The sequence below is a fragment of the Myotis myotis genome, unplaced genomic scaffold (assembly GCF_014108235.1).
Source record: "Myotis myotis isolate mMyoMyo1 unplaced genomic scaffold, mMyoMyo1.p scaffold_m19_p_1, whole genome shotgun sequence".
Taxonomy (NCBI): domain Eukaryota; kingdom Metazoa; phylum Chordata; class Mammalia; order Chiroptera; family Vespertilionidae; genus Myotis; species Myotis myotis.
Genome location: NW_023416313.1, coordinates 216,743,664 through 216,767,647, shown reverse-complemented (window position 1 = coordinate 216,767,647; position 23,984 = coordinate 216,743,664). Strand labels below are relative to the sequence as shown.

At 54.3% G+C, this 23,984-nt stretch overlaps 1 protein-coding gene across 3 annotated transcripts in view; it reads left to right on the top strand.

The window, feature by feature from the left end:
• Positions 1-20,816, top strand: part of FBLN5 (fibulin 5) — an 87,447-nt gene extending 66,631 nt beyond the window's left edge. For all 3 annotated transcript variants that reach the window (XM_036315748.1, XM_036315747.1, XM_036315746.1), the window contains exons 6-11: positions 1,936-2,052; positions 5,745-5,864; positions 9,570-9,692; positions 10,759-10,885; positions 13,771-13,966; positions 19,980-20,816. In XM_036315748.1, coding sequence (XP_036171641.1) covers positions 1,936-2,052; positions 5,745-5,864; positions 9,570-9,692; positions 10,759-10,885; positions 13,771-13,966; positions 19,980-20,141 — 845 coding nt within the window. In that variant the 3' untranslated portion in view covers positions 20,142-20,816. The remainder of the gene's footprint in view (positions 1-1,935; positions 2,053-5,744; positions 5,865-9,569; positions 9,693-10,758; positions 10,886-13,770; positions 13,967-19,979) is intronic.
• Positions 20,817-23,984: the final 3,168 nt, after the last annotated feature.

The window sequence follows — 23,984 nt, the reverse complement described above, 5'->3', positions numbered from 1 at the left end:
ATTCTGGGGAGTGATTTCTATGCTGTTTTCTTGGAGAAGCCCTGCCAGGTTCAATTCTCCGAAACACGGTCCTGTTGCCCCAAAGTCAGCCCTGGAGGAGCCGAGAAACAAATCCACACGACATCATGGAAACAGAAAAAGAAGGTTCTTTTTTCCAAGTCTCTCTCCATCGAGACTGCGTTTAGGTCGGCCCCAGGGCCCTGTCTGCGGCCTCCTGGGGGCCCGATAAGCCAGCCTAGACTTGGCGGGGCTCCTCTTTCCAGACATGCACCAGAGAGCTGGCTGCACACGGCATGTGTGAATGTGATGGTTGCTGTGCATTTTAACCAACCTCCGCTATTATGGAAAATTTGATGCCGCTGCTTTGAACATAAGCACATCATTGTGAGTTGTTTGTACAGGAACTTAATATGTAGAATTTCAGAGCTGGAAGGGACGTTCTATATTATGTCATTCAACTTTTATGCAGTTGGAAACTGACTCAAAAGCGGAGGGACATTTTGGACAAAGTGAATTAGGTCTAAACCCACCTCCTGTTCTTCAGTCCAGTTACTTTCCACCACCAGGGGGCGCAAGAGAGGATCGGGTGCTGGGGACACCCAGGCTGGACGGATGATACAGAGGAAACCCCTCTGATCTGACGGTGGCCAGACACTGGGACATTCCTCTACCTGGGCGGGTGGTGCCTGGCCCCCGAGTGTGCAGCTTTGGGAGGGGCTCCTGGAGGCCTGACAGGTTTGCCTGGTGCCACATGCACTTCACATCCTAATTGTGGCTGAACGCTTGCCATCCTCAGGCCAAACTTTTTTTTTTTCTCTTTAAGACACAAGTTCCATAGCCATGTCCACTGCCCCCTCAGTGCACCTTTGGAGGCATTGCTTTTGGAGAAAAAGGAGGGGCTGGGGGCTGCGCTGGTGTCACTGTGCTGGTGTCAATTCTGTTTCTTTGTTATGGGGTGGGGTCACAACATTAGTAACAAAGAAACAGAATTTCCGGAGGATGAGGCCCAGAAATCAGGATTTTAAAAAGATTCCCAGGTGATTCTAATGTGCAGCCACGGTTGAGAACCACTGGTTTAGAGGGAAGTGGAGATGAGATAACCAGTTACAGCTACAGTCAGATCATTCGGTCACAGCAGGTGCTTGTATAGGTGAGGACTTTGTCTCCACCTGTAGGCTTCATTCAAGACATCTTATCTCACAGGAGTGAATTTTCCAGCCCACCAGCCCATGAACTTGGGGGGTTGAGAAGTGCTTCCCCAGGGACACTAGGCTCCCCATGGACTGGTCCATGTTGGCAGGGAGGTCAGATTGCCTACTCTGCTAAAAGGATCCATTCATTTGCAGAGCGGCTTGCTCAGGAAAGACCAGCCGTGGCTTGGCAGAGGTGTGTTTAGCCAGAGTTGTATGTCCGCTCTAGTGCAAGGAGGAGATCCCCGGTGAGCTCCGGAGTCTGGTGTTACTGGATCCGTGGGTCTCCAGACTGCAGTGCGACCAGCTCGTCCTCCCCCACACTTGTTCTTGTTCTTGTTCCTGACACCTGGGCATGGTCATTGTTGATGGAGCTGGTGAGGAGTCTATTGGAGCGAGGCTATAGATTCTTCTTATACTTTGAGCTAATGTGTCCCGCTTATATACAATCTTAAAGTGGACTCTTAACGTGGATAAAATCTGAGCAGCCATCTTGCCCACTCTAAGCAAAAATCGTCCTCTACAACTTTCAAGATAGGGTCAGGTGTTCATGGGACCAAGATGGGTCGGGGAGGATTATAGGGAGATGGAGCCTTGGAATCCAGAGTGTCACCAGCCCTGACACTTAGTAGGTACGGTCTTCACGTCGGTTCTCCTTGGCTTCCCTCCGAGCTCTCTCTGCAGAAGAGATGGGGGGCATTGCGGTGGAGAAGAAATGTCTTACCTTGCGTGTTTCTGTTTCCAGACATTGATGAATGTCGCTATGGCTATTGCCAGCAGCTGTGCGCGAATGTTCCTGGATCCTATTCCTGTACTTGCAACCCTGGTTTTACCCTCAACGAGGATGGAAGGTCTTGCCAAGGTATGCGACGTGAACGGTAACTCGAACACGCCGTGAAACACGAGAGGCTGTCTTCTGCGGAGCCTGACAGCTCCTGCGGGTGGGAGAGGCCGCGCCGTTAAAGCGCTTGTCCGCCCAGTGTCACTGCCCGAGCATCTCCTTGCTTACGGAAACCCGAGACCTGAATGGAGGTTGCATGATGCATGTCAGGGAGTGCTCTGGGCATTGCTGGAGTGAGAAGCGCAGCCATCCGTCAGCTGGGAGCTACGGTTTCATGGGCTGGCTCCTCTGTCTGCTGTCCAGCAGCAAGCAGCCTTGCCGGCTTTCTTGGCTCATCAGAAACGTTCTTGCATATCCTGTAGCCTAAGTCCAATTCCTGGGCCAAAGTGGGGTGGTCGGAAAGAACGCCTGACCTGACCCTTGATGAATGGCGAAATAAACACGCACACTCTATGCAGGGGTTTCATGGACAATTTTTATGCCTCGTGTTACAGTTTCCCCTTCAGCCCATGCCAGGAGGGCCTGTTACTTAGCAAAGAGTCTGGTGGCGGCGGTCACGTCCCCTACCACTCAGCATTCCTCACAGAAACGGGACGAAACAGGCGCATTTTCTGGTTTTCACATGATCGCTTCGAGCACTGATAAGTAAGAAAAACAATCTCCGTGCCTATTGTGGTTTCCATCTGCCAGTTTCTCCTGCTCAGGAAATGAATTGGGGACTTAAGATTCGAGGAATTAGTGCAGGTCCCGCCTGGCCTGGCCTGGCCGCCGGCTCCCCGCCCGCCCCAGCCCCCGGCCGGGGCCTCCGGGCCCTGGCAGCTGCTCCGTCCAGGGTGGAGGCAGTGCCGGGGACTCAGAATGAGGTCTTTGTCTGGAGCTGCCACCAGGTTTCGCAGGGCCCATTTCCTTGTCACACCACCAGAGGCCTGGCTGGCGGGCTTCTGGCCAGCTAGTTGGAGGATATTATGTCTCCATTTAATCGCATCTAAATCGTTGGGTAAACAGGAAGGCATGGCCTTAAAGAGCGTGATCCTGGACTCTTTGGAAGTCTCCCGTCCAGAGCTGGTTCTGCTGATTGTTCCAACAAGGCTCCTCTCGCCAGCAGAGGTCATTTTCTTTTGGGAGTGGAGACGGGGCTGGGCGGTTGAGGGGCCGATAGAGCAAGGGCCCTCCCCTGTCCCTGGAGTGGGAGCAGGCGCCTGGCTCCCTTGCCGCTGTGATAAGCAGCTCAGGGCAGACCCAGGCGTGTCCATGCCAAGGCTGGGGGTTGGACGTGCCAGCCCAGGCCCCCTTCTCTATCCCCCCTGCCCCCCGACTCTGGCTTGGTGCACCCGACACCCCCTGAGGAACAGCCAGGCACAGCAGAGGCCAAAGTCCCATGTGTCCTTGAGCCTCTCAGGGCCGGGCCTGTGACAAGGAGCAGATAATACGCCTGGCTGTGCCAAGTCCCGCAGCAGGCACAGCACCCAGGCCTGGACACGGGCACTGGGCCACTGGGATGTTGCATCAGCTGGGCCCGCTGGTGACACGAATGTTCCCAACTGCACGGGGCTTGTGTAATTCTTAACACCTCGTGCGAGGAAGTGTGCTCTGCCCTCTTCCAAGCATTGTTCCATCCGTTCATTTCACTGAATCCCAACAATGGCCTGGACGAGGGAGGCAGGGCAGGTGTGTGTGGCTCTCTGCACAGACGAGGAAATCCAGGAGCCAAGAGGTTAAGCAATTTGGCCAGTGCCTCAGCCAGGTGGTGGCAGAGCTGAGCGCAGGCGAAGGCCCCGGCCTTCCTGCCCAGCAGTGGAGCGGCTGCAGTCTGTTCCCACGGGACCCAGAGGGTGTTTGGACATGTGTGGCTCCTGGTACTGGCAGGAAAGGGCAGCCACGGTTCCCGGGGGCAGGATCCTTTGGGTCCTGCTGCTCTGCAGAAACAGATGAGAGAGAGGGTGGGACTGGAGTCTGCTCATCTCCGTGTGCCGGCGTCTGGCTGGAAGCCACTAGTGCCAGCCCTAATGCTCAGCAGCGCCGTCCTGCCTGAACCTGCCTCCACAGCCCGGCGCCACCACGTTTTCCTGGCCCCCCGGGCGGAGAGCCTCCAAACCCCCATGGGCACCAGGGGACACGGGTATCTCACTGGACCTACCCCGCATGGCCGACTACTGTTTTTCTTTCTCTAAAATGCTCCGAGGGGTTCCAGGAAGCAGGAAGTATCTGGGCATGGAATTATCCCTCCCCTTTAAGAATAGCTTCTCAAAGCTACTCACTGGGAAGGCTTTCAACTCTGAAAGCACTCACCTCTCTGTTCAGAGTCTTAAGAGGGTTGCCGGGACGTTTGAAGAGACCAGAAGTTCTCTCGGCTGGAACGTTGGTCATCGGCGTAAAGAGCATGGGAGAGAGAGTGCTTTAAGCTGGGCAGCCAATGCTAGCGCAGGAGGGGGCTCCCCAGTCCTCCTCCCCGTCTCCGTCAGCTGTGCAGAAGGAATCTTGGGTTTTAGGGAAAGACCCTTAACTCCTGTTCCAGTCACAACTGCACCCTTGTTAGCTTGGGGATTTGGGTACATCGCTCAGCCTTAACACAACCATGACCATCTTGGTGATGTATAATTGACGTGCAATGAACTGCACGGTTCAAGGAACGTGCTTTTGTGAACTTCCACAGAGGTATACACCCATGAACCCATCACCACACTCAAGATAATGAACATTCCATCATCCCTAACAGTTTCCTTACACCCCTTTGTGGTCCTCGCCTTAACCTACTGAACTTGGGGCTGTGGCCCTAGAGCAGGGTTGTTGTGAGGATTCCGTGAACTTGAGATTCCGTTATTATCAGTGATGTTATTTATGCATCATTGTCTCAGTCAACTCGGGCGGACACAATATCATAGACTGGGGGACTGAAACAACAGAAATTTATTTTCTCACAGGTCCTGAGGCTGGACGTACAAGATCGGGGGGTGGGGCGGTGGGCAGCATGGCCATGGGCTTTCGTGGGCGCTTTTCCTGGCTGGTCGATGGCTAGCTTCTCTCTGAATCCTCAGCCGGCAGAGAGAGCAAGAGCAAGTCTCTGGTGTCTCTTTCTATGAGGGCACTAATTCCCTCAGGAGGTCCCCACCCTTAGGACCTCACTTAAGCTTAAGTGCTTCCTAAAGGTCCCAGCTCCCAATGCCATCACATAGGAAGTTAGGGCTTCAACATCAACTTGAACTTGGCTGGAGGGGAAGGGGGGGGGGCGCTGAGAAGGGGCACAATTCATTCCACAGCAGTAATAAGTAGGGTTATTATTAGAATTGTCACAGTTATTTGTGTGTTTACCTGAAATGTCAACGTCAGTGGGGGTGAGGGCAGAGTTCATTGGGAATGGAATGTGGCAGGTGCGGGAAAGAGCAGACATTGCCTAGAAATTCCTGTTGGTGACCTTGGAGAGCGGACTTCCTAGGAGGTATAAACACGTACATGTGCGCACATGTATAGGACGTGTATACATGTTGTTTCTACCCTTCCCCCTGCGTGACTCCAGGAGGACCTATGGGTGGAGCCCCTGATTCTTCAGTGAACACTTCTGGGGGCCGACTTCTCAGTCTGATAGGCCCCAGGTGGAGAACCTCGCGGCCCGTGGACCTGGCCCCCCAGGGACAGCAGATGGTGTTGCCAGTGCATGTTTACCTGCCTGGTTCGTTGTTTGGGAACGGTCAGTGACGCACTCTGGCTTTTCACAGACGTGAATGAGTGCGCAGCGGAGAACCCCTGCGTGCAGACCTGCGTCAACACCTACGGCTCCTTCATCTGCCGCTGTGACCCAGGATATGAACTCGAGGATGACGGAGTTCGTTGCAGTGGTAATGGGTTTTATTTAGTCCTGGAGACCTCCACCTGTCCTAGGGGCGCAGGGGTGAGGGGTGGCGGGCCAGGGCTTCCTTCACAGGTGTTTCCTCTCATTGCCCAGAAACATCTCCAGTTTGGGACACAACCACACAACACAGGGACGAGTCACTTCCGGAAAGGTGGAGTGAGGCCAAATGCAAAAACCAATGGGGCGACCTGTCAGAGTCTGAGATGGGGGCGAAGAGGGAGAGGGGTCACCCAAGTTTGCACGTTGGTGTGGGTTCTCTGTCCTCACCCAGCAGTGACCCAGGTCCTGGGGAGAGCACAGACGGTGCTGACACAGGGCAGTGGCCCAGGAACAATGGTCTATCTCATACGGTTGGATCAGGAGGGGCTTGTGGAGAGAATGAGTCATGTATGTAAGTGCAAACACTGAGAAATTCTAAAATCTCTGCAAACACTCGGTGCCCAGCTCCAGGCCTGGCACCTAGCGAGCATGAAATAAGTAGTTGTCAGATCAATGCGCGAATGGTTGAACAGCGAATGAATGAGCCCTTAACTTGTTGTGAGGACATAGATGTGACGGCTTAGTTGAGCCTTTTATAAATCCCTTCCAAGCCCAATAAGAAGCTGGTGCTCTGCCCATGCTGGACGGTGGATTCTGTCCTAATTTTCTTCTTAGCCCTTGTAATAAGAAACCTGTCAACTCTTGTCAACTCCTTGAAAACAGGGACCGCATCGTACTCCTATATTAGCATCCTGCACAGAGCCATGCGCAGCTCTTTCTTTCGTTCTTCCTTCTTTTCTTTCTCCCCTCCCCCCTCCCCCTTGTTTTTGTTGTTGTTTTTGTTGTTTGGTAAATGTTGAATTAAGCCCCAACCCATCACTTTTGGCATCATCATCATCATCATCAGTGGTAAACCAGCACAGGCCGAATTAATGATGCTTCGCTATATTTTTCAAAAACCAGTGGTTGCCATGCCCGAGGGTGTGAAAACCTTTCTGTCTCGCAGGATGGAACGTTTCCTAATCCTGGGTCTCACTGTGACAGGAAGTGCCCCGGGGACTGGAGTGTCTGGGGACAGAGTTCCCTGAGACAAACGAGCTCCTCTCCCAGGGGCCAGGAGAGCCAGGGCAGCGAGTAGGCAGTGACAGGGAGCCTTCCACCCATTAAATGTCAGCCCAGAAACGGTAATAAAATACCCTCAGGCATGAAAAGCTACTTTCTTTTGAAATTTCTGTTTCCCGCATGGCACTCCTTGGGGCATCTGGGCCAAGGAACCAATTGGTGGGAGGGTTAGCATCAGGAGATGGGGTCAGCTGTGTCTCTAGAGTTCCTTGCACGCCCACAGGGGTTTTTTCCCATCCGCAGAGGCGGTGCGGTGGAGCCAGACAGAGCTGAGTTCAAATTTTGGCTCTACTGTGTAGTGCTTGCCCTGGCCAGGTCACTCCCTGCGCCTCAGTTTCCTCATTCACTGAAAAACAAACACCCGCAGGGGTGGTCACCAGGATTTGACATGTTGGTGTAGCTAAGTGCCATTGCAGGTTCGCGTGCTTTCTCTAAGCGTAAGTGGAAGAGACCTTTGGCCTTTCCAGCAGTGTACCTCCTCGGTGGTTTGGCAGGGGGTTTCCGTTGCCTGGCTTCACGTAAAATGGCCAACTTCTCCACATCCACCAGGATGCCCGTGTTCCTCAGACTTAGAGTGACCATGACCCCCGGTCATTGAGGGCTTTAGGGCTGGCTTCGGATAGCATTGTGACACAGAATTTATGTCCCGTCTCTTCTACTTACCCCCTTTCTCTGCTAATCACTTTCCCCAGGAAATGTCACCCTCACTATTATCACAGCCAGTGTGGCCCCTCCATGCGGCACCAGACCCTTCCTATCCGTGTTCCCTTGTCCCTCGGGGATTTGGGAAGCCCAGCTGATCCCGGAAACCATGGTGGGTTTTCAGGTGGATGAATGAGAAGAGCCTCCTGCATGCTCCCTGCCAGAAACTGGGCTCATATTTCAGCTCTTAGGTCTGGGGATTGCAAACCCTAAGATACACTGAGTGTGTCTGTTACGGCCCTTTGCTGCCTGGTGGGAGGTGGGGAGGGGTGCTACCATCTCCTCTGCACAGGAGCTCACCCTGCTCGGGGGATGTCCCCCAACCTCAGGACTCCCCAAGTCCATCCATTTTAAGTCTCCAGTATGATCGACTCAGGGAGACCTTACAGAATTGTGTTGACAAGTATAGGATCTGGAGGCTGGCTGGGTTCAGATCCCCACTTTACTGGTTAGTCATTATCTGTGAATTGAGTAAGTTACCGAACCTCAGTTTTTCCCTGTAACGCGTGGCTACTAATAGCACCTCCTCCACGGGCTGAGGTGAGGATTAAATCAGATGAGGCAGGTAACGCATTTAATTGGGTGCCTGGTACATAGCAAGTCTCAGGAACTGCCAGGGGCTACTCCTGCTTCTACTGAAGGTCTGAACCAATCCACACGCTGACCCATTTCCAGCCTCCCTCAGCCTGCCTCACCCCAACACCAAGTGACAATTCTCCCCAGCACCGCCAGGCCATAGAGATAGAACGGGAGCTACCAATGGGAGCCTCGTATGCAGTCTAGGAGTCTGTGCAGAGTGAGGACACACTTTGTTATGATGAGCGGGGCTCCCAGGGGACTGGGAGGGGCCATGGCAGAAGCGGATCTCACTGCACATACCTTAGCTTTCAAATCCGCATCCCAGTTCTGCTGGCTCGGAACCCATCACCTGAAGGTCCCGAGAGAGACTGGAAGGATGCGAGAGGCATCAGGCATGTAACACCCGGGTTTTCTGATGGCGGAGAAGCCTCCTCATTGGCTGACACCCACTCGGGGGTGATCCCAGCCATCAGCGGTCTGTGAGCTGGAGAGCAATCTGAGGACATGTCACAGGGGGAAACGAGTGAAAGCAAGTTTTCGGGAAACAACAAATGAAATGAAAACATGTTTTCTTTGGCCTGTTGGTTGAATGACGCTCACATGGGGGCTTCGCTGCCAAACTCCGTGTGTGATAAAGAGCTGGCTTTGCTGCGATGCCTGCTTCTGCAGCCACTGCCACCGCCTGCGGTTGGTTCAGAGGCCCCCAGAGGCAGGCGGGCCGCTGAGCCACGGGGTGCCCGCCCGCCCCATGCCCCTCTAGAGTTTTCTCTTCCAAGGAGGCTTTTGGACATAAGGAAGTTTTGATAGAATGGACACCCCCTGGCTTTCTGGCTATGTCCCCTTTCGTTGTGGTTTTAGGAATAATATGATTTTTCCACTTGGGGCAATGAATAAAGTTGCCCTTTTAGAAGACCAGGGCCAGTGAGTCATTTTTGGGTTCCGAGGAAGAGCTCTGTAACCAGAAAACTCCAGCCAGCAAACAAATCCCACCTCCAGAGATGGAGGGTGCACTCACCTGCAGGGCACAATGAGTCAGCCATGTAGCAGGGCCAGAGGCAGAGGGAGTGGGAAGCTCGATGGAGAGAGAGTTCATTTCCTAACAGAGTTGTCCAAATATCAATGGGCTGCCTCAGTAGGTAGTGAGCTCCCCATCACCAGACATATTCAAGAAGCAAACTGGCAGCTTCTTAGCAGTAAAGTTGTCACGTGTCCCGAGAGTGTGGAAGCAGGAGTAGACGGCCACTGAGCTCCCACCTCCAGGGAGTCTGTGATTATAAACAGCAGGTGTAACTTGTCCCCTCTCCCCCAGACATGGACGAGTGCAGCTTCTCCGAGTTCCTCTGCCAACACGAGTGTGTGAACCAGCCTGGCACGTACTTCTGCTCCTGCCCCCCTGGCTACATCCTGCTGGATGACAACCGAAGCTGCCAGGGTAAGGCCGGCCAGAGGGGCCTGGCGGAGGGGGACGTAAGGTGGGGCTGGCTCAGATGTCTTCACCTGCGGACTCCTGTGCCGCTTTGGGAAGGTGACGGGTGAGAGCATGAGCGGGTGTTGGCGGCTCCCAGAGTGGCAGTTTCTGGGCAGGATGCCTGGGCTGGTGCCTTTCTGCCCTGTGATTCATCCTTTGGCCCCAGAAAGGACATGACCGCTCGCGCTTCTGTAAATGAACTCTGCGGATAGAGGTGGCATCCGCCAAGGGCCGGTCCTGCCTCCCTCGGCAGATCTGCGGGCCCTCTGAGGGCTGCTCCCGACCTAACTAGGACATTTTGTGACCTGAGCACCAGAGCCCAGGCTTTCTCATGGCCCCTGGGGGCCTCCTGGTCACCCTTTTTCTACTGACTTTCTAGAGAAGGGATGCCAGGGAGACCTCACCCATCTGACTGCTATGTCCCCATGCTGAGTAAGGGGTAGGTCTTATTCAGATCCTACACTTGGCCATTTTCCAGCCCCATGCTCCACCCACCGGGGCCAGTGGGGGAGGCTGGTAGCTGAGCGGCTAACCCACTTCAGCCTTCTTGCACCTGCCTTGCCCCAACACCAGCAAGAATCCTCCATCGCAGTGCCAAGCAATAGAAACACATGAGCTACCAATGGGAGCCATGCATGTAATTTAAATTTCTCCAGGAGTCACATTAAAAGAGTGAAAAGAAACAGGTAACATTCGTTTTAAGACTACATTTCATTTAATGCAATGTATCTAAAATGTTCCAACATGTACGTACTCCGTATACAAATCATTAATAGTTTACGTTCATTTGTACAAAATTGTCGGAATCTCATGTCTTTTCCACTGACCGGGGCACATCTCCGTCTGGACCAGCTAGCTGCATTCTCAGTGCTCAGTGGCCCCACGTGGCCAGTGGCTGCCCTCCTGGCCCGTGCAGCTCTGCAGTCAGACCCAGGCAGCCCCCACCCCCAGGCACCCCCTCTGCCTGACCCAGGGCCAGCACCGGGGGAACACTGCCCTGCTTCAGCCTCTCCTCTTCCCTGCTTTTCAGACATCAACGAGTGCGAGCACAGGAACCACACGTGCACCCTGCAGCAGACCTGCTACAATCTGCAAGGGGGGTTCAAGTGCATTGACCCCATCCGCTGTGAGGAGCCGTACATTCAGATCAGCGATAAGTAAGTCGTGGCTTCCCCTGGGAAATGGGCAGGTGGGGGAGGGGCCTGGTTCAGGAGGCTGCCAGTGCGGCGTGAAGGAGAATACACCTGCCAGGGGGACCCACGGGCCGGTGGGACCCTCCCCCCCAGCCCCCTGCCCCCCCCCCCTCCCAGCCCAGCCACACACACAGCACACAGTCCTCAATCACTCCCCCACTCACGCCAGAGCTACAGGAAGACTCCTGGAGCTGACCAAGAGGAGAGTTCGGGAACTTTCTTTCCCTTTGACGACTTGGCTCTGGATACACGGGATTCTTGCTTGGGCTTCTCAGACGTCTTGTGCTTTGGACCCACTGGTGGTCGTGTTAGAGTGCAGGTCCCGACTCCGTGGGCTCGGGGTGGCCTGAGGGCCTGGCTTTCCAACAAGCTCCCAGGGGAGACGGGCAGTCCCCCTGGACTGTGCTGTGAGCAGCGAGGAGCAGGGGATGTCACCAGGAAGTTCTCAGCCCCTGGGTACTTAGCTTCCTGTAATCACGTTTCCGGTGTCGCGATGTTCACTGTTTACTAGCTCACCAGATGGCAAATACTGGAACTGGGGACGGAACTAAAGGGAAGACCACCTCTGCAGCTGAAAGCCCTGGACAGTGTTTTCCTGTGTGTGGCCTCCTAGGAGTTCCTTCTCTTTCTTTTCGTCCCCGTTTAACCATCCCAGCTCCTCCTCGGGAACACACACACACACACACACACACACGCACGCACACACACACACACGCACACACACACGCACACACACACGCACACACACACACGCGCACACACACACACGCACACACACACACACACGCACGCACGCACACACACACACGCACACGCACACACACACGCACACACACGCGCGCACACACGCACACACATGCACACACGCGCACACACGCACACACACACACACGCGCACACACACGCGCGCGCGCACACACACAGACACACACGCACACACACACGCATGTGCATCTTCTGCCCTCCTCTCTGCTGGTGACACATTTACCACCCTGAGCCCCGCCCTAGCCCTGGGATGCGCTGGACACGCCCCTGGTGTCCTCTAGGAATGCAGCCTCTCAGAGGAGGTCCTGGCGTAGCAGTGTGCTTCCCCCTCAGATCAAAACTGACAAAAGAAGTAAACCAGTCAGAGAAAGATAAGTATCACATGATCTCACTCATTTGTGGAATATAATGAACAACATAAACTGATGAACCAAAACAGAGACAGAGAAGCACCCATCAGACCATCAAACCTCAGGGGAAGGTAGGGGGGGGGGGGAAGAGGGAGAGACCAGCCAAAGGACTTGCATGCATGCATATAAGCCTACCCAATGGACGCAGACACCAGGGGGGTGAGGGCATGAGTGGGGGGAGGCAATGGGGGGTAAGGATACATACATAATATCTTAATCAATAAAGAAAGAAAAATTTTTAAAAAACTGACAAAAGAAGACAAAGCAGGGACAGGTCCTTTAGAGCGTCTTTGCTTGTTGCTCAGAGATATGCTCCCAAGCAGCCCTTTGCAGAGGCGTCTCGTATTTCTGGTCCCACGGCCCTTTGTGGCAGAGCTGAGCCGTGGGTTACTCCTACCGCCTTCTGTTCCCAGTTCTCTCTGGGCTGCTCCAGGCTGCCCTGGTCTGTGGCCTGGAAATTGACCAGGTTCAGCTGGCAGCACTGAGCTGGTGTTACGGCGGGCCCCCGGCAGGCCACTGCAAACGCCCAGTGACCCCGGCCTCCAGGTCCCTGCGCAGTCAGACCCCAGCCACCTGTCCCAGGTCATTTCCTTGCCCAGGTGTCCTGTACTCCTGCCAACCTGAACAGGGCACGCTCTCACCTTTACCCCAGCGTGTCCCGCCTCCGGCTTTCACGCACACATTGTCTGCATGTGGAAGCCATTCCTCCCGTTGCCACGCAGATGGATCCGCCCCGCCTTTCAGAGCTCAGCTCCCTGCCAATCCCAGCTGCTGTGGCCCTCTTCAGCTGGGAGCCATCACTCCCTCCTCCCCATGTCTTCTAGGAAACAGTTCTTCGTGTGACTTTTAATGTGACCGTTTGGCACCGGGGACATTTGACTTGGCAATTTCGAAGCAGCCTTAAAGAGCAAAACTTTAAAAATGCTTTTACACACCCATTGAGGTGTTAGTTGAGATCCTGTTACGAGCCAAACACGGTGCCGAGTGCCCTGGGCTTTGCTCTTCGAGTAAAGGAGGAGAAAGACGTTAGACGTACCGTCACACAGCAGCACACCATCGTAGGTTGTGACGGGTGCTATGAACGGGGAGAGCAGACATTTGCAAAATGAAAGACTAGGTTGGACCTGGTCTAGACTGGGCGCTTACAAGCCCTTCTGAGGAAAGGACATTTGAGTTGGAATGGGAAGGTGAGTGGATGTTAACGTAACAGAGAGTGGAAGGGCAGACGGAACAGCATGTGCAAAGGCTACAAGGCTGGAGTGACCTTGATTTCTTCACTGTTAAAACTCATTGTTTTCTGTATAGAAATATGAAGTAAAATTTCTTAATGAGTGCGTATGGCTGGGGAAGTGAAGGGCTGTGCCATGGTGGCACATTTCACTGACGAAGCACATGAGAAAAGTGAGTGGCGAGGGCCAGGACTCCGAAAACCAGACACCCACGGGTTATACCTCCAGTCACAAGAATATCTGATTGGCCAGAATGGGCCATTCTCTAGGAAACAGAGAGCTCGCCGATGTGCCGGAGAGGTTTGAAAGGAGAGGCGTCTACGGTTACCGCATTTGGATGACAAAGACGGGGTGGCCTCCTTTTCGTGTTTTAAACGGGGAAGTGGTTCCGACCAGCGACTGGAAAGGACTGACCACGTTCTCACACGATCCCCCTTGTCAACAGCCGCTGTATGTGTCCCGCCGAGAACACCGGCTGCAGAGACCAGCCCTTCACCATCCTGTACCGGGACATGGACGTGGTGTCCGTACGCTCCGTTCCTGCTGACATCTTCCAGATGCAAGCCACCACCCGCTACCCCGGCGCTTACTACATCTTCCAGATCAAGTCTGGGAATGAGGGCCGAGAATTCTATATGCGGGTAAGAGGGGTGGAGAGCGATGGTCACTATCTTTTTTAAAAAAACAAATATATTTTTATTGATCTCAGAGAGGAAGGGAGAAGGAGAGAAACACCAGTGAGGAGAGAGAATCATGGATCGGCTGCCTCCTGCACATGCTACACTGAGGATCGAGCCCATAACCCGGGCATGTGCCCCGACTGGGAACCAAACTGTGACCTCCTGGTTCATGGGTCGATGCTCAACCACCGAGCCATGCCAGCCGGGCAGATGGCCACTGTCTTCAACCATGCATCGTGTCGTCTAGCGTGGCACGTGTTTCTAGAAACAGGTCAGCGTGCAGCTAGGAGGGGCTGGGGTAGAGAGGGCAGAGGAGAGGGGAGGGGAGTTAGGCCTCCAAGGTGCTGTTCCAGGAGCGTTCTCTATGGCCTTGCGAGAGCCACTTCTCCCCCGTGGGCCTCTGGATCCTCGTCTGTGCCACGAGAAACGAGGCCAAGATGCAACTTTCTGCCTCTTTCCTCCGACAATCCCACGGGAGAGGCATTTGCATACCCTCTTATCCATCCACTCATCTGACAAACGCTTATCAAGTGCCTACTATGCACAACTGGAAACTGGGAAAATGGCGGTTTGTAAAACATCCCCAAACCCCCGCCGGCGTGGTACCTACGCTGCAGTGAATAGAAAGGCGCGCCTGGCGGAGGTGGGCTCTGCCTGCGTGTCCGACACAGTAGCCACGGTCTCTTTAAATTTAAACCAATTAAGATGAAATAAAATGATAAATCAGGTTCTTCCGTGGCACCAGCCATATTTCAAGTGCCCAGTAGCCACACGGGGCTGCCGTATTAGCTCAGAGAGAGAGCAGCTCTACCTCCTGCCACCTCGGGTGGTGGCACCTCTTAGCGCCCACAGCTTAGGTGTTTTCCTCATTTCTGTGAGAATTTGGGCACTGGCCCAAAAATGGGTTCCAGAAAATCTGGAATTACCTGAATTTCCCAAAATAATTCAAAATATGGCGGCCGAGGCCTGGAATGCCAGTTTCCTATGGCTGCTGTAAGAAATTGCCAAAAACTTGGTGGCCTAAGACAACAGAAATTTATTCGCACGCAGTTCTGGAGCCAAAAGTCTGAAACCACTTCCACTGAGCTGACATCGTGCGTTGGCCGAGCCGTGTTCCCTCTGGAGGCTCCGGGCGAGAATGCCTCCCGTCCCTCCTCCGGCTTCTGGTGGCTGCTGCCATCGCTAAACTCGTGGCCACATCGCTCCAGCCTCTGCCTCCTGGGGCACGGGGCCGCCTCCTCTCTGTGCAACCATCGCCCCCCCCCCCCCCCCCCCCCGCCCCATCTCTCACAGTGACACTAGTGTTTGGGTTTTGGGCTACCCAGCGAATTCAGGATAATCGCTCTGTGGCCAGGTCCTTAACTTCATCACACCCGCAGTTTCCTTGTCCTTATACACTAACATTGACAGGTTCCAGGGATTAGGACCAGATATCTTGGCGGGGGGTAGGGGTGGGGGGGGGGAGCATTCGCCAGGAATCTGCATTTCTAACAGATGCAGCAGGCGGTCCTCCACAGTCACTGTGGGCAGCGATACGCAGAAAGATAGGCCATGAGAGCTTATCCATTCTAGGGCGGAGGGTCCAGGCCTGCAAGAGGGCCACGTGTCTGAGCTCTCTCCCTCTTCTCTCCCCATCTCCTGGCAGACTCTTCCAATCCCTGCCTCTGGGGATGCGACTATGAAAACAGGGAGGTCTCAGAAACAGAGGCTAGAACAGGTTAGAAAAGGTCCCAGGTGCTGGCGTCGTGCCTGCGTCCTCACTCACGTGTTTTTGGCAAGACCCAACGCAGGGCCAGGTCACGTGTGATAACAGGGCCTGTGAAGCCAACATCTGTAGGCCCGTGTAGCAAGGTCAAGGGCTTTGGGAGGAGATGGAAGGAGGGGAGGGGAGAGGCGCTTCTGCCAGATGAAGAAGACGGAGCTGTGTCTATGTCTGCCCTTTCCCCCAACCCTTCAGCAACAGCTGTCCACCAGAAACCCACAGCTGGGAGCTTCTGGGGGAAGCCTCGCCCACTGGCCTTCACCAGCCTGGCCTTCACCAGCCTGGCCTCTCGCATCTGGACAGACACCAGGGGCCCAATCAGAGGGCACACCGATGCTTCTCTTGGGGAGTTAAAATACCTTCACTGACACCACCTGCCTCCGTATTTTCTCTCCCAACAGAATGGCAGACCTGCAGAAGGTGGTCTTGTCTAGGCAAGACTGGGCTCCCCAGGATGCCACCCACTGAAATCCCCCCAGACCCAAATGTTCCCGGTGGCTGACTTGTAAGAGTGACGGTGGAAAGGGGATTATCCTGCAGGTGGAGTGGGCAGGTGTGAGGGCTCCTTCCTGGAGGCTCCCTCTGCTGCCTGGGGTGTCGCAGTAACTGGGGGCCCCTTGAAGCTCACAACGCTGAGCTGCACGGAGCGTGTGCCCTCTGGAGGACTTTGAGAAGGGCCCTCATTCTTTAGTATTTCCTCAGAGGATGCTGAGGGGATGAGGGGGACGCAGGCCTGCTCTGAGAATGGCTGAAGGAGCTGAGGGACGGGGAGGGAAGGTTCCGAGGGCTGAGTACAGGCTCCGTGTGGGGAGCCCGTGCCGAGGCCGCGGGAGTGGGAGGAGGAAGACGGACAAGGCGGCTTCCACATGTCCAAGCTGCCCAGCATGCAGCACCCTCCTCAGGAGGCCACACGCTGTTGTTCTCTTTAAAAATGTATTTTTCTTTTTTTTATATGACTTTGTTTTTACATATTTATGGAAGAAAAATGAGAGTGTACAGACAAACCAGAAAGTTACAGCGTCGTCACTCTAGTGTGGGCCCTGGAGCCGGGCCGAGCGCCTCACTGGCGTCCTGCGCTTTGCCAAGCGCATGACCTTGGGCCTGTTACCTAACCTGCTGGGCCTCCGCCTCCTCGTCTGGGAAGACGGACGATGGCAGTGTTTACTCTGGGATCAGATGAGATCATGCACGTAGCGCGGTGCCTGGGACACCGAATGACGGTTTTTATCAGGCAACTGGGATGGGCAAGGGTGGAACGTTCCCTGGCTCTCTTCTCACCCGGCTGTCGAGCCCGGCTCTCCTGGGGGATTCCCAGGTGCTCTCGGTCACTGTGGAATGGTCTCCTTCTCCCACAGCAGAAGTCCGGGCTGGTGGAAGCGGAGCCCTCAACCTCTCAGCCTCTCATTCCGTTGGTCCAGGGCCAACTCCATTCTGTCACTCATTCCTTCTGCCGCCACCAGCATTGGTTCAGCACCGCCATGTAGGTGGCTTTGCGTCAGGCCGGAGAGTTCTGGAGCAAACAGGATATAGCCTCTGCCCTTGAGGAGCCCACACTGAGGAGGGGGGCCGGGGGGAGGGGAACAACCAGGCAAACATTTACAATGCAAAGTGGGGGTTCTCCAGTAGTGCGAGTGCTGTGAGGCGGCAGGAAATGGAGAGGTCCCGAGGCCTCATCATTGAGCAGAGGGGTCAGAGCATGACTGTGAGTCAGGCACTCTAGTACCATGTGCAAGTTTTGTAACCTTAATTAGTGTACTTAACCTACTTACACTGCAGCGTTAGGAGGATCAAGTAGGAGATGTATGAAAGGTCGTAGCCAACCACTACCCCCACCTCTACCCACCACCATCTCTACCTCTAGCCACTACCACCTCCACCCACCACCACCTTTACCATCATCATCATCATCACCACTACCATCACCGTCATCATCATTACCACCACCATCTCCACCACCACCATTACCACCACCATCACCACCATCATTTTCCAATGACCACCAAGTCCATCGATGACCGGAGGCTTCCAGGGGCTGCTTCATTAATGCCCTGACTCTGCCCTAAAAGCCTAGAGGAGGTGCAAGTGGCTGTCCTCAGCTCTCCTCACAGGCACTTGAGTCCTCCCTTGTGCAGGGGGCTGGCCTTTCTCCGGCTGCTGCCGGTTGGAGCCGGGTGGAGATTGAACTTGCTGATCTCTATAGCTATTTCCAAATTGGAGGCTTTGACCGGGAAAGCCCCACGGAACAATTTGGAAGTGTCCAGTTGTTCCATTCCCCCTCCCGGGCTTTGCAGCTCTCCCTCCAGAGGGCTACCCACAGCTCAGACTTCTCAACCCTTGGCCTTTGCTCATGCAAACAATAAAAACTGGTGAGATATTTGTGTATGTAAACGCTGCATTTCCCTGTGTGGCTGTGCCCGCTGAAGTCCTGGCCCAGGGCCCCCAGGTTTTGCAAGAGCTGACAAGGAAGTTGGAGTGAGCCGCTGCGTGAGCAGGTGCCAGTTTGCCCTGATGCTGACGCGAACAGAGGGAGCAGATGCCAAGAGGAAATTGCACCAGCGGACAGTGGCGGTCCCAGTACCTGGCTGGCACCTGTCTGCCAGCCCCACCCTTGACGTGCCTGTGGAGAGCTTGGGGATGCCCAGAACTTTACAGGAGATCGATAAAACACCTGGTGTGGCCAAGCTTCTTGATTCTGCAGAGACTGTTGCTTTCAGTTGCTGGGCTCTGCAGCTGGTAGGAAGCGATTGGCCAGCATATCCTCGTGTCCTCTCCAGGGGCCCACTGTGTGGCCATTCACTGAATCCTGAGCATCTCTCCTGAAGGGCCGTGTGGGAGAGGAAAAGTGGTACCCACCAGGCGCTTGTGGCGATTGTGCAGAGAAACAGGCCTGGAGATTGCCGTCAGAAGCACCTGAATGAAATCCCTCAGCTCGGCCCCTGACTAGTTGGGTGACCCTGAGCAATTCCTTAACCTCCCTGGGCCTCAGTTTGCTTATTTATAAAATGGGGAAATAATGAGACACCTTTAATACGGTAGCCAGGGTCTGTGCTTTCAGATGGGCACTTCCCAGTTAGTGTGCCCACGAGTCACCTGGGGATTGTGTTAAGCTATGGATTCTGGCGCAGGAGGTCACAGGTGGGGCCTGAGGTCCTGCATCTCTAACCAGCTCCCAGAGGATGCTGATGCTGCTGGTCCAGGGACCACACTCTGAGTAGCAAGGCCTTTCGGGGCTTCCATGAGGATGACATAAGCACATGTACATCCAAGTGGCCAGAGGAGAGCCTCACACGTGGTGATGGGTGCTCGATTGATGTCGGGCTGCTGTCCCTCCCTCCTCAGGACTTTAAGAAAAAGATTCAGTGGAGGAGAAAAGTTCAGGTGACATTAGGAGGACCACAGCGATAGTTGCAGAATGGTAAAGCTGGAGGTGACTACAGTCTCTAGACAGGAGCCACAGCAGGGCTGCGCATGGAAACCAACTGGAGGCTCATAAACAAATGACAGGTGCCCCAGGCAACATGACAATCCACGGAGGCAGAAGATCTAAGAGTCCGAGGTGCTTTGGGGGCTATTAGGAGCTGGGCCCCAAGAGGTGAAGTGACAGCTTTAGGTCACTATTTCATCAATCCTTTGTTCTTTCATCCAAGACATATTTACTGAACACCTACTGTGTGCCAGGCACCACAGTGGTGGTTAGGGGATTCAGTGGTGACAAACCTAACCCTGTAGATCTGATCTCTACAGAGCTCCTGGTCTAGTGGGGACCTGAACATCAGAGGTGGTCTAAGTAAATAGTGTGGATGATGACACGCGGTCATGAATACTTCCCATTCTAGGCAGAGTAGCAGGTGTAATGGCAGAGGGTCCAGAGGGTGGGTAGGAAGGGTGACTTCGATCGAGGAAAGCAGGGAAGGCTCCTCGGAGGAAGCGATGTTTCTAGGTGAGACCCGAAGAGTTAGCAGGAAAGAGCCAGGTGGAGTGTGGGGATTCCAGTGTGACGGAAGTGGGCCAGGGGGAGCACCCTGATTGGGGCTGCAGGAGCCGGCTGCTGCCAGACCACCCAGGCTTCTGTGGGGATTGTGTGGGAGGCCACGCGTTCCGAGGGACAGCTCTGCTTTCCTTGACTTCTCTGCTGTTCCTGGGGACCAGCTGCCCCTGCCCCCTCAGGCAGGCCAGGCCTTCTCTAACAAATGCCCCCGGTTCTGTCCGCAGCAAACAGGCCCCATCAGTGCCACCCTGGTGATGACACGCCCCATCAAAGGGCCCCGGGACATACAGCTGGACTTGGAGATGATCACTGTCAACACCGTCATCAACTTCAGAGGCAGTTCCGTGATCCGACTGCGGATATACGTGTCGCAATACCCGTTCTGAGCCGGGGCCGGAGCCTCCGACACGCCTCTCACCAGCACCAAGGGCCAGGAGACGGGGAGCGACGAGAGGGAGAATGAGAGGGAGACAGACGCCCCGCCTTTCCTGCTGAACGTCCCCCGGAGTCAGCCCCACTGTCCTGGCCACGCCTGCATTATCGTAGACCTGCCGATCAGAGGACACGCTTCCCCAGTTCCTACAGTGCAGTTATCGACAAGGCTTATCCTTGGCACCCTGGCCCGAGGGTCACGGTGATTCTTCCAGGCCTTCCGTTTACCTTCATATTTTTCAAAGAAATAGATTAGGTTTGCTGGGGTCTGAGTTCATGTTCAAAGACTGGGAACAGAGTCCTCCCCGCTCCTCCGTGCCTCCCCACCCCTCCTCCCGCGTCCACGCTGATTGCCGCTTTGCAAAGGCTCACAGAGCCCCCGGGGACGCTGTGTGTAGCTAGTCCGCTTCCTGTATGCACAGAGCAGGCTACGGAAAGAAGCCACTGCAGGACCGAAGGGTTCTTACAGAGTCTACGCCAAAACCACGTCTGGTATCTGCAGCCGTAAAAGAAGGCTTAGAGTTGTCCTGAAACTTGTATAACTGTTTAATCCTTTCTTTTTGTTCATTTTGAGTTTTTTGTGTTTTGTTTTGTTTTTAATTAAAAAAAAAGAATAAGTGGTAGAATTCCTTCCGGAGGCCTTCGGGCACATGTTATGTTCTGTCTTCCCAAACCCAGTCTCCTCTCCATTTTAGCCCCGTGTTTCCTCTGAGGACCCCTGCATCATGCTTGCTTTCGAATTTTTTTTTTTTAAATATATTTTATTGATTTTTTACAGAGAGGAAGGGAGAGAGATAGAGAGTTAGAAACATCGATGAGAGAGAAACATCGATCAGCTGCCTCCTGCACATCTCCCACTGGGGATAAGCCCGCAACCCAGGTACATGCCCTTGACCGGAATCGAACCTGGGACCTTTCAGTCCGCAGGCCGACGCTCTATCCACTGAGCCAAACCGGTTTCGGCTTTTTTTTTTTTTTTTTGCTTTCGAATTTTGACCCGACTGGGTTGGAAGGCGGAGGTCTCCGAACTGATGAGGTATCTGAAGAGAGTCTGTGTGTGGTTCATCCGGGCACCGTAGGGGATTCTGCACTTGGGCCGGTTCTAGCTCTCTGTGAAGCTGCTTATTGTGCTGAGAAGCTAGTAGGAGCAGCTGGAGAGCTTGATCATCATCATCATCCTTCAGGCACCTGGTGGGGAGCGAGGGTGGGAAGCAGAAATGAGGTGAAGAAGTCAGGGGAAGCATAATCCTGAATCCTATTCATTTGACTAGAAAACTAGCAAGTCCTCTGTTCTGAGGATTAGTTCCAGGGACTCTTCCTAACAGGAATCTATTCAAGTCACTTTAAATCAGGGGCCCTCACCCTTGACTGCCTGGGGGAACAAGAAGGGAGCTTTTAAGCAAAAAGCTGACTTCCTGGGCGGCACTCCCAGAGGTTCTGATTAAGTTGGGCTGAGGCAGGGCCCAGGCATGGGGAATCTTAAAAACTCTAATAAGCGGTCGGAGTTGAGGGCACGTGGTTAGAAACCCTGTAAAGAGAGGGAGACAAAGGTGGCCCCAGTCCCGGACACCTTGCCCTCAACGTCTTTTTCAGTTCCTTGCAGGGTTCATCATCCTTGTCCTGATCGAGGCTCTGTATTTCCTCCAAGCGTCAGACCCCCAGGCAGAGGCAGAGAGCCGGCAGTGCCCGTCCCGGTTAGGGAACAGGTGGGGCCGCTGCCCTGGTGTCCCACCTGCAAGCTGGCCCCAGCTTCAGAGGAGGAGGTGCCCTCCCCGGTGGCCGAGGTTGCCTCTAGAGCAGGGGTTCTCAACCTGTGGGTCGCGACCCCTTTGGAGGTCGAACGACCCTTTCACAGGGGTCGCCTAAGACCATCGGAAAACACATATAATTACATATTGTTTTTGTGATTAATCACTATGCTTTCATTATGTTCAATTTGTAACAATGAAATTGGGGGTCACCACAACATGAGGAACTGTATTCAAGGGTCGCAGCATTAGGTAGGTTGAGAACCACTGCGCTAGAGGGTGGACCTGTGGATGCTCCCGTTCTACCCATTAGGATATATTTATTAAACCCTACTGCATGCTGGGAACTGGGCCCTGGGTTCTTAGGGTTGAGAGGGGTTTCATAGAGCTGGTTCTTCAGTGGAAGGAATGGCCTGTTGGGCCTCCTTACCCAGAGAGCATTTCTCATTTCTCACACCCACACTGCACACCTAGCTTTGTTTTATTCTCCAAATCAAATCCCATCCGAACCGTTTCCCAGTGTGCTCCCTCAGTGGGTTCAGGTGACGTTAACAGTAACATTCACAGCAAATGGCTCAGCGCGCCCGGTCCTCAGCTGAAGAGAGCGGACGGTTTCCTGCAGACTCGCCGGCTCAGGGGCCCCGCTTAGCTCTCCGCTGAGCAAAGACCAGAAGGGGGCCCTGAGCCGGGCTGCGCTTGCTCGCTGGGTCGCTGGGTCGGAGGCCGAGGCCTCGGGAGTGGGCGTGGAGCCAGGGCTGCTGAAGGTTGATGTGAGCTCTGCAGGGAGCAGCTCTGAATTACCGGTCCAGGTTCAACCCCGCACACGGGTAAGGCTGCCTTGAACTTCTGGAAGAGAGGGAAGGGAAGCTTTGTCCTGGTCTCAGAGGTGCCACAGGGGGAACTAGACCCGACTCTCTAGTCTAGAGCTTGCATTTTATTTGTCTGTGCGAAAAGGTGGCTTCCTGCTCCTAAGGGGAAAAAAAAAAGCCCAGAGACTCATAGAAGCCGGCTCCTTGGGCCCCCGGTCGCTCTTTCCCAGCCTGACCTGATGAATTCAGTGCCAGTGAATCAGAAGCGTGTGGGGTCCATTTACCTTAAAATACACTTGGGCCTAAAATTCAAGGGGGAAACACTCAGGGGCGAAACATGTACCGTAAGGCCAGACCCCAGACTTTGGGAAGCAGCTCCAGAGGCTCCCAGAACCCCAAAGGCTGTTTACTTTGCCGCCCCCTCCCCTCAAGAAGAGACAGATGTTGTTCTTTTAGCAAGATTGCGGCTAAGCCTGCCCTTTGAATCACACAGCCTCGTGCTCCCGCCACCAGAGCCTGTGGGGCTGGCTGTTCGATGGACGCTTGAGATATCTGGGCATTCGGCACCTGTCCCTTCTCAGCTGGGCAAGGGCTTGTCCTAGACCCCTGCTCCGTGCTGCTCCAGCAGGTCCTGCAGGAGGAAGGGGTCTGTGGAGGAAGGGGCGCCGGATTAAGAGCGGGGGCATCTGCAAACGTCCTTGTGTTACCGTCTCATCCGGGTTCACTAAGGACCCAAACTTCTACTCAGCGGCCTCTGATTCTCCAGTTTTGTGATTCCTTGAAATGTGCTCTGGGGACGACAGCCAGCATTTCCTTTAAACAGCCCCTGGAGAGTTTCACGGGGGTTTGCCAACCATAACACGTTCTGATTGGTGTGGGAGCTGCACACCTGTGGCCTCTCAGGCCTGGGTTAAGTTTTCCTAGGTAACTGGCTTGGCCCTTGCGACGTTGTTTTCCCAGGTGGTGGAAACATTTCAATAGGTGGGACGACTTCATTTTCAGTGGTTTCAATGTATTTTTGTGGGCTGAATGTTTATTGCAAGGTGCACAAGTTCTTCCTGAACCGAGAGAGAGAGAGAGAGAGAGAGAGAGAGAGAGAGAGAGAGAGAGAGAGAGAGAGAGAACATGACAAAGGAGCAAGTATTCTTTACTCCCCTCTCAGCTCACGCAATCCTGTTGGTAAAGGTTTCTGTCCCGAGGGGAGAACATGCCGTGGTTGAACGCCCTCCCACCCACCCAA